At 47.0% G+C, this 18566-nt stretch overlaps 1 protein-coding gene across 5 annotated transcripts in view; it reads left to right on the top strand.

Annotated features, from left to right (window-relative positions):
• The window catches only part of MACF1 (microtubule actin crosslinking factor 1), a 1146281-nt gene that overhangs the window by 403755 nt on the left and 723960 nt on the right, over positions 1 to 18566 (top strand). For all 5 annotated transcript variants that reach the window (XM_085648361.1, XM_085648360.1, XM_085648359.1 and 2 more), the window contains 2 exons: positions 2241 to 2348; positions 3210 to 3308. In XM_085648361.1, coding sequence (XP_085504487.1) covers positions 2241 to 2348; positions 3210 to 3308 — 207 coding nt within the window. The remainder of the gene's footprint in view (positions 1 to 2240; positions 2349 to 3209; positions 3309 to 18566) is intronic.

Raw genomic sequence — 18566 nt, 5'->3', positions numbered from 1 at the left:
CCTTGAACCAGGGAAGGCCTCTAAGGGCTGCAGCACTCATTGTGCCACCCTTAGAGGCCATGTACCCTTACACACACACACTGCCCTTGCAGGCTGGGTCTCTGGGTGCAAGACAAAACAAAGAGTCGACATGGCACACACCCTGTGTGCCACGCCCACCACCTACACTGCCATGGCATACATCAGCCACACCTCTAGCTGTGTGCCCTATGCCAATGGTGTGGGCGCAGGAGCCCTGTGCCCCTACAGTACCCAGGTCCATTCCTGGGCACTGTAAGTGCAGTGCTGCCATTTAAGAGTATATGGTGCTGGGAGCTCGTCAAACACGAACTCCACAGCACCATACTGGCAACACTGAAGACTGAGAAGTTTGGTATCAGTACATTAAACCCACACTGATGCCACTGTGGGACTTAATGTACCAAGCACCCCAGAGGGCATCTTAGAGATGCCCCCTGAAACCTAACCTACAATCCACGTCTGTTCTGAGGCTGCCTAGGCTGCCACACAGCAGACATGTTGCTGGACCCCTGGGTAGGAGAGCCCCTGCTCTCCTGGGTCTGCAACAATGCACATCCTGGGCGAGGTGCTAAATCTCCTCCCCCAGGATGGGCAGGGGGAAGCTTCAAAGGTATGCTGCCTCTGTGAGCTTCTCCAGGCCACTGCAACCCCCCACTCTGGTGGGAAGCTTGGCCGGAAACCCCAAATAAGGACAGGGGATGTGCCAGCCTGCCAACTCCACCCCTCAGGTGGGGGAGGCGAGGTGAAGCACATCTCCGGGCTCTCGCCATCTTGAAGATGGGAAGCCCTGCCCAATCAGGACTAGGCTACTGCCCCCCTCCCACAGGAGAGAGGCGTTATTTTTCCCTTGCAGATTACCTGATTGTAACGTGGCGCATTGCATTATTTCTTCATTGCACAGTATCTGATTATAACGTGGCGCAGTGCATTGTTTCTTCATTGCACATTACAGGATTGTTGCTTGACTCATTGCTTTTTTTCTTCCTGGTACAGGTCATGCTGGCAGTGTTACGCATTGCATTATTCCTTCAATTGCAAAGTACATGACTGTGGCGCTACGTATGGCATTGTTTCTCTGTTGCACAGTACCAGAGAATATCGTTACGCATTGCAGTATTTGTTTTCTTTTGCAACGTGTTTGATTCTAGCAATACGACTTGCCTAACCTTTTGGAAACAGTTAGAAGTGAGCTTAACTGTGGGTTAGAAGCGGTGGTTGGGATCAGAACCTACCAACCCACCGGAAAGAATACTACCCATTTTTATATGTTGATTTTGTATCGTGTGGTCGTATCGTATAATTTCTATATAAAGATAGTACTAATTTTATAAAAACTCGTGCAGAGTCTATTTGTGGTGACATCATTGGGTTACTGTGAGCGTGGTTGCACATACTGTACACTCGTGCCTTGGAGATAAGCCTGGCTGCTAGTGCCAAGCTACTAAGGGGGTGAGCAGGGCTATCTCAGGCGGTGCCCTTACTTAGCCTAACGTTGAAGCGAGGGGTTGGGGACTCCCGCTTCCAGCATTTGGTGGCGGCGGTAAGCGATAAGGACCCTCACTTCCAACAAACTGCATCATCCGTACACTGGCCACTGCTTATGTAGCGTACTACTTTACGGTCTATGCTTAGCATGTGCATCAACAGCAACACATGCTGCAAATGGAAAATGTTACTCTGTAAGCATTGTTCATAGTTTGGCTCTGATCACAGATCTCTTTCCTTAAGCCATTATGTTTTAGTGCAATTCATGTGCATCATTTACTGTTAATTCATAACTCCATACTACTCTCATCCATTTTAATGAAATCAATCCAAGATGGAGTCTGTGCACATGCGCATTGCCAGTTAAGGGAGGAGTCACTATACCTCATAATTATTTGAAGAAAAACAACTTGCAAACATCCGAGCCCAGCACTAGATGTCAGGAGAGTATGCAGAGCATGTGAATCTACAGCACTACATGCTGTTAACAGATGTTTATAGGATGTTTCTGTTACATGTGCTACTCCCTCATACTGTTCCCAGTGAGAAGATAACTGGGCTGGCCCTGGTTTCTCTCAGCTTAAAGATTTTCTGATGCTCCAGGCCGAATTTACTAATCTTCTGTTTATTCAACCCCTGTTATAGGCTAGAATATAGATAAAAGCATGTATTTTGAAGTAAGAATACTTCATTGTGTGTCTTTATGACAAAGGGTCAATTGTTTATCCTTCCAGGAGTATGAGTTGCAGCTGATGACATACCGAGCATTTGTGGAGTCCCAGCAGAAATCTCCAGGGAAGCGCAGGCGCATGCTCTCCTCCTCTGATGTGGTAACGCAGGAGGTAAGTTCTCTGCTACAGTCTTTCTCAGCAGCTATGATTTCATCTGTTGCGGTAATGTAGGTCGTGAGTGCTCTTTATGCCCTCATTTGTGGCTCTTCTTATGTGTAGACAGGAGAAGGGAGTTATCGGTTATATTCTCTGCGTGTTCCCATGCTGTCTTTTGTATAGATGACACAGGAAGTGTGTTCTGACCATGCACACGACTCCTCTAACGTGTTGTTAGAGGAGGTAAATGATTATGCTCTCTTTCTGCATTAGTGCTCTCTTTTGATGAAGGATCTTACTTTCATCCTGCTCCATTCATTTCTCACACTTCAATGTGCATTTTCTCCCCTTTCATGCAAACACAGGTGCTTCTAATTAGATCGTTTCCTTACACTAATGATGTCTTTTGAAGAGTGCCTCAATTGAATGCGTTATTACTTTAGAGTTTTTTAGATAGGTATTATCTCCTTCTTTCTTCACTTCCTTTTCTTCTCCTGATTTTGCCTCCTCTTTCTTTATTCATTTCTCTCCTAAACAAGCAACCTTATGCTTCCCCTACCTCCTACATTTATTTTCTTTGGATTTGGATTCTCCCTTACTCTGCCATTCTCTCTGTCTTGCCTTTTCTGCTGTATGCTGCTTTACTTCCTTTCCAAGCTGGCCTTCTGCCTCTCCTACTTTTATTGCTCCTTCTCCAGCTTTTGTTCTTTTTTCATCTGCCTTTCTTTCCTGTTCTCTCAATTAGCTGCAGTCTCCATCTCTGATCGTGTTGTTCTGAGCCATAATTGAGAGGTCAATAGGCCCCATGTTTGATGGTTTTGCTGTAAAATGCCTCATGTAGGTATTAAGTGGTGTAACCAAGTCCTTTTGTTGCAGTTCATGGACCTTCGCACCCGTTACACAGCTTTGGTGACCCTAACTACTCAGCATGTGAAATACATCAGCGATGCCCTGCGGAGGCTAGAAGAAGAGGAGGTAGGAAGTACTGGGACAGTGGAGGGGCTTAAGAGTGCTATCTCTGAATGTGGTCTGTTTTGATGACCACTGTAATAAAATAAGGACATACTGCCTATCAAAAATGCTATACTTATATATGTGCTCATCCATAAGTGTCAACATCGGGTTCCTGATTAACTCTGATAATGGATTTGTGTAGCTTGTCTCCGGGATCATAGTAACCGATCAGAACCTCTCGCCCAGTCACTCAGGGATCTTTTATTCTAAGAGGAATATACAGGGAATATACACTGGAACGTTTTCAATATATTTATTAAACCAACATTATACTTATATAAAATACATGTGCGTCAATAATCAGTATGCAGAAGCAGATGAAAGTGATTAAAAGCACCAAAAGTGTACATCGCAGATCTACTTCCACCATGGTGCTAAAACGGTGTATATATGCAGGCATATAAAACGAGGTAGTAATCCGGCATACTCCTACTATGCAAACCCTGCTCTGTGTGTGCCTAGTGTGTGTAGGTATAAAGTCAAGAATCCCCCCACGGGATGGTCTAACCCCATTACCTGGTGGGAGAGAATATAGTACCCCATCCTGGTTACAAACTGGACACCTCTCACAGAGATGTCAGACTGCTGCGAGGTGAAGACTCCGCATGAAGGGACCCTCGGTATCGGCCAAAGTGCCTTCTCTACTAATCCTCTGAGATGCTTATTATTTATAATAAAAAGCATATTTGCGATGTGCTTATAGATTAGTAATGTTATGGATATTTAGATAGCCGTGTTTCCATGTCGATGAAGATAGAACAACATTTGTACCTCGTGCATAGAGGCTTTGTACTTGGTGTTCGAGGCATTGTGATAATGTTATGAGAAGCCAGATGTATAAACAGAAGTAGTTTCAGAGAAGCTAATCCAACATTGTCTCGCACGTGAATGTGTGCAACAGGTCACAGCAGTAATGTTATTGTCAAAAAGAGGACAATGCAAGAAAATGTGCAGCTTCGCTACGTGTGCCTTACCTGGGCACATAACTGGTGTGTTTCCTTTTTGCATTCGGAGGTTTTGTGTTGTCTCCTGATGGTTATTTTTTGTTGTTCCTCTTGTCCCACCTCATCCCTCCTTTATGTATTTTTTTGCTGGGGAAGTCGTGATTTGCTGTACAATCTAGATAAAGCAACATTAATGTAAAATTAAAAACTAAAGTTATTGTAACAAAATACAAATATAACGGAAATATTTACTGAAAGAGAAAACAAAGGGAAACAAATCAAGAATGTCAATCAAAAAATGTACTCTTGGATTACCTTTAAGCAAGAGCTGGGTGAGCAAAACCAGCAAGGCTGTCAATGGGAATGGAAAAAGGAAAGGACTTCCATAATGTATTCTAGCTAAACAGAAAGCCCAATTGGACTATTTTGCAAAGCAGCTCCAATCGATTTCCGAACTCAATGAATGTTTATTCCTGGTTATTTCAAAGCTCACCTGCCACTTTAATTCCTTTGAGTTTACCTGCACAATAAGCTTCTTTTAACAGAGTAAGAACCTTAAAGATGGTACATGGCAACTTACATACATCACTAAAGTGTAAAGAGAACAGGAGTTTCTGATAGAGGCTACTAATTGCACATTCCTCACCTTGTGAATTTTACAAGGTGCTAAACTGGATCCGAAAATTTGAAAGCAATTCCCTCATGCGTCAACAGGGGGTATTGTATGTTTCCAGAGTGGGTCCATCTGTTCCAGATGTGATGCCGAAGCCACTATAAGACCACCACCTCCTTGCGCTGATGTCAGTTACTTTTTCCCCTGCACATTCTGACACAGATCCAGAGCTTGCAGTGCTGTCTCTGACAGACCCTTTTTCCCTTGTGAAAAATGTCTACATTTGTACACATTGTGCAGACAATGCCCCTAAATCAACAGGTTTCAAGCCGTGTGGTGACTGTCGCCCACAGATGTCGGTGATGGACACCCATGGCATCTGCCTCGGGTGCCTCACTATGATGCAAAGTCGTGCTCATGCTGTACGAATCGATCCAAGACCGAAAAGCCAAGCTCTCCATCGCTGAACTGAAGTGGTCTCATACCTGGTCAAAGCCAAAAGTTTGTTTGTGCTCTCACTCCCGAGATCATTCTTCAGACCACTCCACATCAAAGTCCAGGAGTTCAGGTAAGTCATGTAAATTACACAAATCCCACAAACACAAGAAGTCCAAAATCGCTTACTGACATCCCACCACTTACACCTTTTGGAGTCTCATGACACTCCAGGTACTTCTATGCCGTGGAGCCGCTTCACGGAATGGCCTCTAGCAGTGTGTCCATTACAACTCCCCATCGAGCGAACCGCTACAGTGGATGAAATCTGAAAGCTAAGAGTGGCTGTGAAACAAATTTTCAGTCCCCCTCTGGATCCAGCTGGAGTGCCTTCGGGCCATAAGGATCCATGGTTGGCATCCAGTCAGAGTCCCATCAACAGATTTATCCTTGATGCCGACCGTGCCACTCTTTCCCCATGCGAGTTTGTCCTCCACCTTCCAGCACGGCGCTTCCGGCTCCCGCCATGGCTCAATGTTCCTTACAGCGCCAAGACCGATGCCACAGACCCGAGCCTTGACGTAGGCACCGACGTCTCAATTAAACCACACTTCTATCAGACTTGGATTTTCTACTCATACCAGAACTACGTCAGTACAGTTTTTCTGAACAATAATACGATGATTATGACAATGGGGAATTATATGAGGGGCCTAATATTTTTGAGGACTAACAGGATGCCAGTTAGTTGGATACCTCACCTGACATTGGACTCAGTTCTCCAAAGTCTATGGCTAATGAGGAGTCCACTTCTTTTGCAGGTGTCATTCGCAGGGCAGTGCAAGTGCTTGATTTAACTCTGTCCATGCAGGAAGTTAAAACCAACATCCTAACAGAAGTCCTCAACCCAGAAGCCACAACCAAGGAACCTCTGCTTCCTTTAAACAAGGCTCTTACAGGTATTGTGGATGGCCCCCTGGGCAAAGCCAGAATCTTGCTCCCTGTCATTCGTCAAGTGGCAAGGTGGCACAGGACTGCTCCCAAGGACCTTGACTTCTTGTTGCATCATCCTACTCTGGAGTGCCTGGTGGTTCATGCATCATGCAGGTGCCTCAATCCCAGCTCCATTCTCACCACTCCACTTTACAAGGAATCGAAGCAGATGGAGAACTTCGCAGAATGTGTTTTATCCAATGCTAGCCTTGCTTTTTTCTCTGTCAATACCTCCTGCCTCCTGGGACGGTATCTGCACACCTTGTGAGAGTGGTTGATACCTTGCCGGCTGTTCCAGGGAATGACAGCCTTATACACAAGCATCTGATCTTCAACAGCCAAGATGTTGCAAAATATACCAATATTTCTGCCCTTGACACAACAACTGCTGGGTTGGGCGGTTGGGACCACTGTGGTGCTTAGCTTCGCCAGCGTTTCATAGGATTTCCAGTAATCTCTAATAGACAAGCCGTTCAATGGCTCTAAACATTTCAGAGCAAAAGCTGATTCGCCTTTGAAAAAGTTAAGAAGAGCAAGGTCACATCTTGCTCTCCAGACCCAGCTCAGCCTGTTTGGCTTTTTCAGCAACTCCCTGTTCAAGGCTTCGTAAGAGGGTATCAGCAAAGGCAACACCAATATCTGCCTCAATAGCAACTGTCATCCTTGCCTTTTTGAGGGCAAGGTCAGGGAGCTAGCCGACTACGATCAGGTCACCTGGGGCAACGCTTTATCCTTTGCTCGTCCCTCCACAACCAGCGCAAAATCACTTTAATTTGTCCTTGGCAGCACATAATCGCTCGTAAGAGGTTGAGTCACCTTTCACCTTCCCGGATGGAGGAGTATCACATCAGACGCTCCAGACCGTAGAACACAGATACTCCCTACCTTTTCTGTCCTGTCCCCCTGGACATGCCACCCACACCACAACATCTTCCATTGGGCCACTTTTCCACACTCTGTGGAGAAGTTCAAGCTCTCCTGGCGAAATGAGTAATAGAGGATGTTGTCACCAGAGGACGGGACTGGTTGTTGCTCCTGTTACTTTCTGGTACCGAAAATGGATGGAGCCCTTTACCACATCCTAGACTTCCACCCCCTAAACCTCTTCCTCTGGAAAGGCTAGTTCAAAATGCTCACCCTGGCCAAAGTTCTGTCTGCCCTGGATCCAGGAGTCTGGATGATGGCTATCGAGTTGCAGAATGCATACTTTCAAATCCCTGTCCTGCACTCCCACAGACTGTACCTGCAGTTTTATGTAGGCCAAGAGCACTTTCAGTTCTCCATGATCTCTTTTGGCCTGACCAGAACATCTTGGGTGGTCACGAAGGTGATGACGGTGATCAGAGCCCATCTGCATAGGTTGGGAATGCCAGTCTTCCCATACCTGGACCGCTGTCTACTGAATGCGGGCTCGCATCAAACTGTCGTAAACCACTTCCAGACAACGGGCAACCTATTAACATCGTTTGGGTTCTCATCAATGTGCCAAAGTCACAACTGTCTCCTTCATGGTGGCTCCCCTTCATCAGAGCCATCCTGGATCCTGTGCTTTTTCGAGCTATACCTGCGCTTCAATGAGTTCAGAACATTGAGCTATGAGTCTGATGTTTCAACCGTTAACCTGAGTCTCAGTAAGAGTGGTTCTAAGGCTTCTTGGCTTTTTGGCCTACTGCATCCTGTTTGTGGACTACACCAACTTGCATATGCTGGCTCTGCAGTCCGATCTGAAATCTCAGTGAGCTCAGCACCAAGCGTCCTGCCGGACTCCATCCAGGAGTAGAAGGAAACTGCAAAAGATCTGCAGTGGTGTCTGCTTGACAGCAATTGTACCGGCAGCAGAGCTGTCTTTCTACCTCACCTAGAGCTAATGGGCGAGACAGATGCATCGTTGCAGGGTTACGAAGATCTTCTGGGAGCGGTGGAGATAACAGGACTCTGGTCTCCTGGGGAAGCTCAACTACACAACTTGTTGGAGTTGCGAATGATTCACTTGACACTGAAGGCATTCCTTCCAACCATTCAGGGGAAACAGGTGCAGGTTCTCACACACAATATGACCGCCGTGTGGTACTGCAACAAGCATGGTGGAGTGGGGTCATGTGTTCTGCGCCACACGGCTCTACACCTTTGGAAGTGGCTGGATGCTCACAGCATCTCTCTGATTGCCTAACGGGCTCTTTAAATGCCAGAGGTGACATACTCCGCCATCGGTGCCTAGTAAATCACGAGTGGCAATTACACTCTGAGGTGGCAGAGGGATATCTTCCAGTAATGGGGAGAACCGAGGCTGGATCTATTCACCACCACAAAGAAAGAAGAGGGTCAAATCTTATGCTAGTTGAAGTTCCCAAGGCAGTCCTCCCTGGGAGATACCTTCTGTCTGCATTTGGAATCCGGACTCCAGTACGCCTTTGTACACCTCCCTCTCCTGCCCAAAGTGCTGAAAAAGATCAGGAAAGACTGAACCCAAATCATCCTAGTGACTCCAGACTGGGCGAGGAGGGTGTGCACTACCCGAATCCCCTGGTCATAAGCACTTGTCCTCTAATCAGGCTGCCCCTTTGGAAGAATCTTTTGTCGCAGCAGCACAGCCGGATCCTTCACCCAAGCCTGCACAACCCACTCCTTCATGGGTGGAGATTGGGCGGCTACAGTTGATTGCTTCTGATCTTCCTACTAAAGTGTTCGGTGTCATTCTGCCAGCCAGGCGTGCTTCCACTAAATCTGTATATTCAAGCGCTGGAAGAAGTTTGTTGTCTGGTGTTCCCTCCCTCATGCTCAACTGTTACCAACAAGTTTTTTATCAGACATCCTTCTGTTTTGTCTTTGATTGGGTCAGCAAGTCTCATCTGGCAATAGTTAAAGTTTGTCAGTCCTTTTTATCTTTTTACGCTTACTGGACAAGCCGTACCTTTTCAGGTCCCTATTTGTGATTTATGTTTTGAAAGGGCTGACCCACATATTTGCACCGTAATCTTTTGTGAAGCCTCAGTGGGGCCTATATTTGGTTCTCACTTTTTTAATGTGCAACCTATTTGAACCCATGCATAGTTGTTCCTTATGCCTGTTAACCATCAAAATAGTGTTCCCTATTGCAATCACATCTTCTAGACGAGTGAGTGAACTCCAAGCCTTGTGTGTCCAGCAACCATATATTTCATTCTTTCAAGACAAATTAGTCCTTCAGAAAAAGGCGACTTTTCTGCCAACGTTTGGTTATGCCGGTCCACACAGGGCAATCTATTACGCTATTGGCCTTTTATGCTCTACTTCACCCCTCTAAGGAGGAGGAATGGCTTTGCCGTTCTGACCCTAAGATGACTCTTAGCTTTTACATTGATCGAACCAGAGAATACAGGCAAGATGAACAACTTTTTGTTGGCTTCTCTGAGTGTATAAGGTAAAAGCGGTGCAAAAGAGGACCTACTTGCTAGAGATTATCCTATGTGTAAAGATCTGCTATGGACTAGCTAGGAAACAGCCCCTGGAAGAGTTACATGCTCAATCCTTCAGAGGGAAGGCTACTGCCACTTCACTGGTGCCGGGTACTGCAGTCATGGACATATTCCAGACCGCTACGTGGTGTCCCTCACAAAGCACTACTGTTTAGACTACCAGGCCCAGTGAGATAGGCATTTTGCCAGGTCTGCCCAGTGGGATTTTCTGGCCTGAGCCATTTCACAGACCCACCACCTGGGGAGGTGTACTGCTTTCCTCTCTATTTACAAGGTGAGGAATCTGCAGTTAAGTCTCTATCAGAAGAACAAGTTACCTCTCTTCTGTAATTCCCTTCTGGTAGGAACACTATGTAACTGTAGATTCCTCACCGACCCACCATCATTCCCATTATGTCGAATGGAATCATACAGTCCATTAATAGGATCCTATATCTGAAACATCTGCACACTGTTTTTCTGATTTTAATGGCTCTGTGTCCTATGATGCGTGGATGGTGATCAGAAAGAAACAGCTGTCAGCGTGCGGATGTGGCGCCTATATAATGGCCCGATGTACATGCTCAACCATGCCCTCAGATCAATTAAGGCTAACCTCATCTTACAAACTGAATACAACCACAACAAGCACAGGGACAATTGATGGAATACAGTGGCATTAGACCACAGGTACTCTTATACAAACCTCTTTCCCTTCTCTATCCAAATAACTGAATAGCATATTCACCACTCAACTTACTTCATATTTCACTATACTAATTTTCAACACTAATCCTTTATGGGTTCCGGAGTAGCGTGCTACTTGCCAGAAAAGCGCTTCAACACCCATCAGGGATAACAGGTGCTATATGAATGCAAACCTTTCTTCCCCTTCTATCCCTCCACTATCCTACTCACTCTAAATAACTGCCTAATATCCACCATTCAAATTACATTCATATTTCACCATACTAATGCACCACTAATCCTTTATGGGTTTCCGTGCTACTCGCCCCCAAAAAAGCGCTTCAAACCCCCATCAGGGGTAACAAGCGAAATATAAATACAAATCTTTTTCCCTCTTCTATCCTTCCGAATCCAAATAACCTATCCACCACTTATATTACTTTCATATTTCACTATACTAATTCATCACTAATCCTTATGGGTCCCGGAGTAGCGTGCTACTCGCCGAAAAAGCGCTTTGACACCTCGTCTGGGGTAGTAAGCGCTATATAAATGCAATTACAATACAATAAACAGCCTATGTTCATGTATAAGCTGAAAAAATAAATCTGTTGAATGAGGTGTTCCCATCTCTCCTTGAGACATGAAGGGCAACCCGTATTTGAGGGATGTTGCTCCAAAAAGTGTTAATCAGTTGCTTAGGCAGGCTGCATTTGAATAGCCCCCAGATGATCCTGACTTACCACCTACACTGACCCATTTTTGTTAGGGGTTAGAAATAGGATTTCTGACACAATGTCGGGAGGGAGCTCTGAATCACTTTTATACGCCAAGAAGGCATGCCCCTAGTGGCCTTGTCACACTGCGACTGTGGTGGAGTGCTGGTGGGAGGCAAACAGACTTATGGGATTGATGGGCAAACTAACTAGCATGACGCCCCAGTGGGTCGGTAAGCAGCTGAATGAAATGGCGACATAAGGGGGCTTCAAGGGCTGGCAGACAATAGACGTAATTTCTTCTTGCCTCCTGGCCCAGCCACTGGAGAATCTAACTCCTATGCCATGGCCATTCATAGGACAGCTGAAGTTCTCTATCTTTAACTTCCCACTATCGTGGTCAAAATGTATATTCGGACCAAAGTCCTGCAACTTAGCTAAACTGTTTCTTAGCCTCTCTTACCCTTCACTGAGGTCATGATGGATACCCTTCTAGGGTGCTGGGCTCAACTCTGTATTGGCTCTCCAGTTAACCGGTAAATTGTCAGGTGCCACCGACTTCTCCCAGGCGACCCATCCTTTCTCTCATCAGTACTCCTCTCATGAGTCAGCTGGTGAAAGCTTCCACTAGCTGGACCAACCCTAACAATTTCCCTACTGCTCTCTCTGACAGGGGTGAATCTAACAGAGTCTTTTGGAAAACGCAGTTCTCATTCGCCAGTTTGTGGTCAATCAGCGCCTCCTGTTTACTGGGCCATTATAAGCCCGCTAGAACACCTTTTACCCGGTTCTATCACAGGCCATCCAGCACGGTTGTGATGCAGCTAGGTTCACAATACATTTTGGCTTGGAAACCACCAAAACCATTGGGTGTGCCACAGGCACTAATTTTGCCATTTGCTGACACACATGGCTATGATTTACTAGGTTTTTGGGGCACGTCTGGTCCTCCCTAATGGACATGCCGTTCATTGGGACTCACTTGTTCAGAGACAAGGCTGACACTTTGCTCTCAAAATATTTTAAGTGAGTAGGTTTACAGCTCTATCTGAGGCTTGCCATCTATCCTCACCAGCAACACTTCTAATCTTCCTTTCATGTCTTCGGCCAGGGCATTCCCTACTGCCAGCCTTTCCCACTCCAACAGGGAACCTAGTCATTTCACTGGAGAGGCAGTAGTGCCAACCCACGGCCCAATGGGCAAGGTCAGCATGCTGCTCAGTTCGCCCCCCTCCCTCCAACCTGGCAAACCTCTACTTACAGGGTCACTGCCACTGGGGGAAGCAGGATTCACTGTTTCTACCCTGGTTGGTAATCTGTCATGTCGGACAGGTGGGTCTCTGAATTGTTCGCAAATGCTATGCCTTACTCTCCATTTCATCCCTGCCGCACCTTCCACTGTCCACCCGACTGATGGAGGGTCATCTCTCCATTTTGCAGCAGGAAGTGCAAACCCTTTTGGTCAAAGGTTCTACAGAGAAGGTATCTGCGCCAGAAGTGGGGCCTGGATGTTACTCCCCGCTAATTTCTGGTGCCCAACCAAGACGGAGAACTTTAGCCCATTCCGAATCTATGCCTCCTCAATCTCTTCCTCCGAAAGGAGAAGTTCATAATGCTCACCCTGGCCCAGGGTGTTGTTGGCCCTCGACTGTGGAGACTGGAAAGTGTCGTTAGACATACAAGATGCCTATTTTTATATTCCCTTCTAGCCGACCCATTGACGCTACCTGCGGTTTGTAGTGGGACAGGAGCATTTTCAGTTCTATGTGCTCCCCTTTGGTCTCACCAGCACCCCTCGGGTGTTCATGAAAGTTATAGCAGTGGTGGCAATTCACCGTCTGAGGTCAGGGGTGCCAGTCTGCCCCTACCTCGACGAAAGGCTGTTAAAGACAGGCTTACCCCAGGCAGTTGTCAACCACCTCCAGGCTACGCACACCTACTGTCATTGTGGGTGTTCACGTCAACATGCTGAAGTCACACTTGACGCCTTACAATACGCTTCCTTTTATCAGAGCCAGTCTAGACAAAGTTCTGTTTCGTGCCTTTACCCCAGGAGTCCAGGACATTCAGCCTATGATCCAATTTTTTCAACCTCAGTCCTGGATTTCAGTGAGATCGACTCTGAGACTGCTTGGTCTGTTGGCCTCCTGCATCTTCCTGGTTGAGCATGCCAGGTGGCACATGTGGGCTCTGCAGTGAGATCTGAGGTCCCAGTGAGCCCAACATTAAGGGATCATCTCAGACCGTGTTCAAATTTGAAAGGAGACTGTGAAAGATATGCAGTGGTGTCTACTGGACCGTGATTTGGTCAGCGGAGGAGACCCCTCCCGCACCCAAAACTGACAGTAGTGACCGATGCTTGGCGCAGCCACCTGGTAAAGGCCGAGATAAGATGCCTCTGGTCTCCGGTGGAGTTCCGGCTCCATATCAACCTCCTGGAGCTGAGTGCCATCTGTTTGACGCTGAAAGCCACCTGCCATCCATCAATGAGAGGCTGGTACAGGTGCTCACAGACACCACCACCACCATGTGGTTCTGCAACAAATAAAGCGGGGAGAGGTCATGAACCCTGTACCAGGAGGCCTTGCGCCTCTGGACATGGCAGGACCACCAAGGCATTTTCCTGGTGACAAGCAACCTGGCAAGATCATTGAATACCAGGGTGGACAAGCTCAGCTGTCGACACCTAGCGGATCACCAATGGCATCTACATCCGGAGGTGGCGCAAAGTCTCATTGCGAATGAGGAGAACCTTGGCTCGATCTGTTCATCACTCTTCAGAACAAGCAATTTCAGCACTTCTTCGTGTTTGAGTTTCCAAGGCATCTTTCTATTGGGGACGTGTTTGGTCCAGTGGAACTCCATACTCCTGTATGCCTTTGCCCCGATGCCACTCCTACCCAAGTTCTCAAGTAAATCAGGACAGACCAGGGCCAAGTCATTCTAGTGGCTCCGGACTGGGCACGGATAGTATGGTATCCAGAAATCCTGGGATTGAGCATCTGCCCTCCGATCAGGCTGCCCCTCCAGGAAGATCTTCTTTCGCAGCCGAACGGGTGGTTCAGATTGACCTTGTCCAGTTCAAGCTGTCTGATGTTTTATTATTTGATTTGTCTCTCGTCTGACTAGGCCTTGCTCTGGGCCGAGTTATATTTTATCTTTCTGAACTCTCAGCCTACATACAGTTACCTGATTATCCCTCTTTATTTAATTCACCTGCTGTGGTGCTTTTTTTGAAAGGCTGTAACAAATGTTTCCCCGGTCTCTTCCTTTGCTGCCCCAGTGCTACCTCAATTGTGCCTTCATGTATCGGATGTGCACTCCATTCCAGCCACTTCACAGTTGTTCTTTATGGCCTCTCACCATCAAAACTGTGTTCCAAGTTCCCATCAGCTCTGCACAGCATTTTTGTGAACTTCAAGCTTTGTGCTTTCATCCACTATACACCACCACCTTCCATGACAAGCTGGTTCTGAGTACTAGGGCATCCTTTCTCCTGAAGGTTATGATGCTGTCCCACGTCGACCAATCCATCAGTCTGCTAGTGTTCTATGCTCCACCTCAGTCCCCTATGGAGAAGGAGAGGCTGCATCACTTGGGCCCTAAGAGAGAACTTAGCTTCTACATCGATTGCACCAAAGAACACCGTGTGGCTGATCAGCGCTTTGTGGGGTTCGCCGAAGTAAAAAAAAAAAAGGCAAGGCTGTGCGGAAGCGTACCTTCTCATGCTGGATCTTGCTCTGCATTAAGATCTGCTATGCACTGGCAAAGCCTCCAGAAGGGCTGTCTGGCCATTCCACCATGGCCAAAGCTGCCACCACTTTGTTAGCATGCACAGTCCCTGTCCTAGACATCTGCCAGGCAGCTAAGTGGGCGTTCCCCCATACGTTCATAAAACACAATTGTCTGGATAGCTAATTCTGCTGAGAAGTCCATTTTGCTCACTCAGCTCTACAGGATTCCCTAGTTTCAGTCCATCCACAGCCATCCTAGGGATCCCTTCACCAAGGCCATGCAAGCTGCCACTGCAGCCTGCATGCCTTGGTGCAGAGAAAAACGACAAAGTCGACCTGGCACACTACCTGTGTGTCATGTCAAGCAGCACTGCTTTCGGTATAGGTAAGTCACCCGTCTAGCAGGCCTTACAAGTTCTACAGCAGGGTGCACTATATCTCAGGTGAGGGCATATCTGCATGAGTAGCTATGCCCCTACAATATTTAAGTATATTACTAATATTGTAGGTGTTGATTAAGCCATAGAGAGTACATGGGCTGGAAACTTGACAACTAGAGTTCACAGCACTCTGATAGCTTTACTGAACCCAGGCTTGTTTGGCACAAAACAACTACTCTCAGTTAACCCACACTGATGGCAGTATGGGAGTTATTGAAACATTTCCCCAGAGGGATTCGCAGAGGTGCCCCCTAAAAACCTACCAACCCTGGTGTGGTCTCTGACTGGCTTTAGGCAGATTGCCACCACCAAACATGTTTCTGGACCCCTGGGTAGAGAGACCCTACTCCCTTAGGCCAGAAAGAAAGCCCATCCTGGGCAGACATATAACACCTCCCCTCCCCCCACCCCCCCCCCCCCGCCCAGATGAGCACAGTGCTCGAGAGGGAACCTTTGCCTTTGTAATGTGACCCCAGACTCTGCTGCTAGCAGCGGATGGCAGCCCCCTGTTCAAACCCACCCTTTTGGCGGGAGAACCGGCGAGGAAACTTAAGTGAGAACAGGAGGTGTGCTCTCCTTCGCCAACTCCACCCCTGTTATGTTATGTTATGTTAAAAATATTTATAGAGCGCTCGTACACCACACGGTTTCATGGCGCCTCCAGCACCCCTCAGGTGCTGGAGGCGAAGTGAAGCACATTTTTCAGTGCCTGCCATCTTGAAGATGGTGGGACTTATCCAATCAGGGCTAGGGCTATGACACCCTCCCAGGAGCGTGGCATAATAGTAAGTGTAGACACCCCTGGTGAGAGACCAATTGGTCTCTAGCTGTGACTCCCCCTAAATATAGTATCTAGGTGGCACCCCAGACCCTGAAATCAGATTCCTGATGACCTAAGAAGACTGACACTACAGCGTTGCACCAGCAGAGAAGACTACAGACACCAACTGACTTGGCCCCAGCCCTACTGGCCTGTGTGCAGCCCTTGACGATCCTGTGCCAAAAGATGACCCGTCCTGCAGCCCAGCGACCTCCAAAGCCACAGGTGGACTGCCTGCCTTCAACAAAGACCAAGCTCTCCCATGGACTGACGGCCCTGTGAAAGTTTCCCAGTGCTTCTGACCATGAATCCACTGTGGACTGTCCCTTGCTGGACTCCACCTCGACGCCTGCAGCCTCAACTCGAAGACTTGGGGTTTACATTGAGCCCTGTATACTTCTGGGGGAATCTCTGGACTCTGCACGATATAACCACTTGGTGGTATATTGTATAAAGAGCCAGTGTCCTACAGATCCCAAGTCTAGGAATCTGGTCGGTGTCTACCAGTTTGCTTTTGGTTCTCCACGTCTGGGGGGGGGGGGATGTTGCGGACAGTGTGAAAGCAACTGACTTCATTGCGTGAGAGTGGGACCTATATAGGCCCTGAAAATCAGTTCGGACCGGCATGAGTGTGGAGCCTCAAAGGGCCACCTTCCGGCACATAGGAGCATTGCTGAAATGTTTCCAGATCTAGTCAGATACCAGGGGAATATTCAGAGGGTGAGGAATCTGCGGCTAGAGTCACTCCCAGAAAGAGCCTTGAAAAGGTAAGTAACTTGCCCTTCACATGGATACCAATGGTATAAGGCCCAGTATTAAGAGCGAAGAGAGTTAGAGGTCTTCCTCCTGTTTGCACCCTCTGTCATAGAGATTACAAAGCATCATCTGACCTCAGAGTGAAATGTTAACAGTAATTGCGGGATATCTGGGTGTCCTGAGTCAAGTGCTTTGAACTTCGTTTAGTGAAGGCTTCATACATATAGTCATTCCTGTCGTATGGTTTTCCGTTCGACTATTTCACAGAAGAAATATTGAAAGAAGTGAAGCCTGATCTATGTAAAGGTATTAAAGCCCAGGTTCCTGAAAAGCACACATCTGGTGGTTATCAATAGAATTATTCCATTTTAGATTCTCAGGTTTTTGCCCAAGCCCAGCTTTTTTCCAACTTCATAACTTTACAGATACTATGCCACTGGTAGCCCTCTTCCAAAGTACAAAAGAGGGTTCACCTAGTACAGGTGCTGGACTAGAACAATGGCTTATGCTAAGAGCAATGTGCTGGTGCTGATCTAATTTCTTTTCATCGTAAGGCCCATAGCCTTTCGGGTAGGCACTCAGTACACAAGTTTTTTCATGCTTTACTTTTGCTGGGGAGAAGCATGTCACATGGACTTTGAGGTTTGCGACCAAGGGTGGAAAATTAGACATATGTGCTGTATTGGCCATGTCCTTGTACAGAAGAACTGAAATATGAGTCAACCAGGTGTGCCGGGCAGTAGGACTGAATACCAGAGAATTAACCTGTTGCGCATCTCCATCAGCTGCTTTTGTTGGCACGAGGGCATTGTCAGTGCTTGAAGTTTTTGCATCGAAAATCACCTATAAGCTGAAGTCCACTGACCTTTTGTAATGTAGCAGTGTGGTTGACTCTGGTTCCTGACATTAATTTATGCACCTGGACTGAAGTTTGGAGCTAATAGTCATATTGCCTTTTGACCTTTTTTGGGGGGAAATAGTTAACATTTGTGCCTCATTTTTCTTACCAATGACCAGGGCAGAACCAGGATCTTTAGCATTACAGCGCTTGTTTTCCGAATCACGTTCTTTAGACAGCGCCACCAGTAGGACTCGTTCATGGGGCGGCTGCATGTTGTACAAACCTTTTGGAATATAGTGTTTGCCTTGGGTGGCAACCTCATCAACATAATTAACTGGATTTATTGTACTATTAAGTTCTTCCTCGCTGTCGCTCAAGTGAGAGCAAGAAAATGCAGCCTCAAAGCGCAGCCATTAATCACGGCCGCTGTAAAACGCCAACAACATCAGAAACTCCAAAATAAAAGGCAGGTCCCGAAAGCTGTGCCTGCAGGTGATCAGCAATAAGCCAGTGATTCAGTGAGGTTAGTGAATGAGCACCGAGGATGGCGTAAGCACAGCAAAGCATGGGATTGAGATAGGAGCTCAATTTTATACAGATCATTTCCGAGCATATTGCCCTATTTCAAAAGTGTCTTTTCCTCTCTGCTGGGAGGATTGAATGTAATAATTACTGCTTCATAAGCACCTGGCCATCATTAATTTAGAGGACTGTAGTCAGACTACAAGTCTTTGAAGATGACTTCCAAAGGCACTGTCTGCCGTGTCCGTCTGGTCCCCTCAGTCATATTTAACATTCTCTAAAAT

Source organism: Triturus cristatus, chromosome 3_2 (genome assembly GCF_964204655.1).
Source record: "Triturus cristatus chromosome 3_2, aTriCri1.1, whole genome shotgun sequence".
Classification (NCBI taxonomy): domain Eukaryota; kingdom Metazoa; phylum Chordata; class Amphibia; order Caudata; family Salamandridae; genus Triturus; species Triturus cristatus.
The sequence above is the reverse complement of the archived record's forward strand: the minus strand, read 5'-3'. Positions and strand labels throughout refer to the sequence as shown.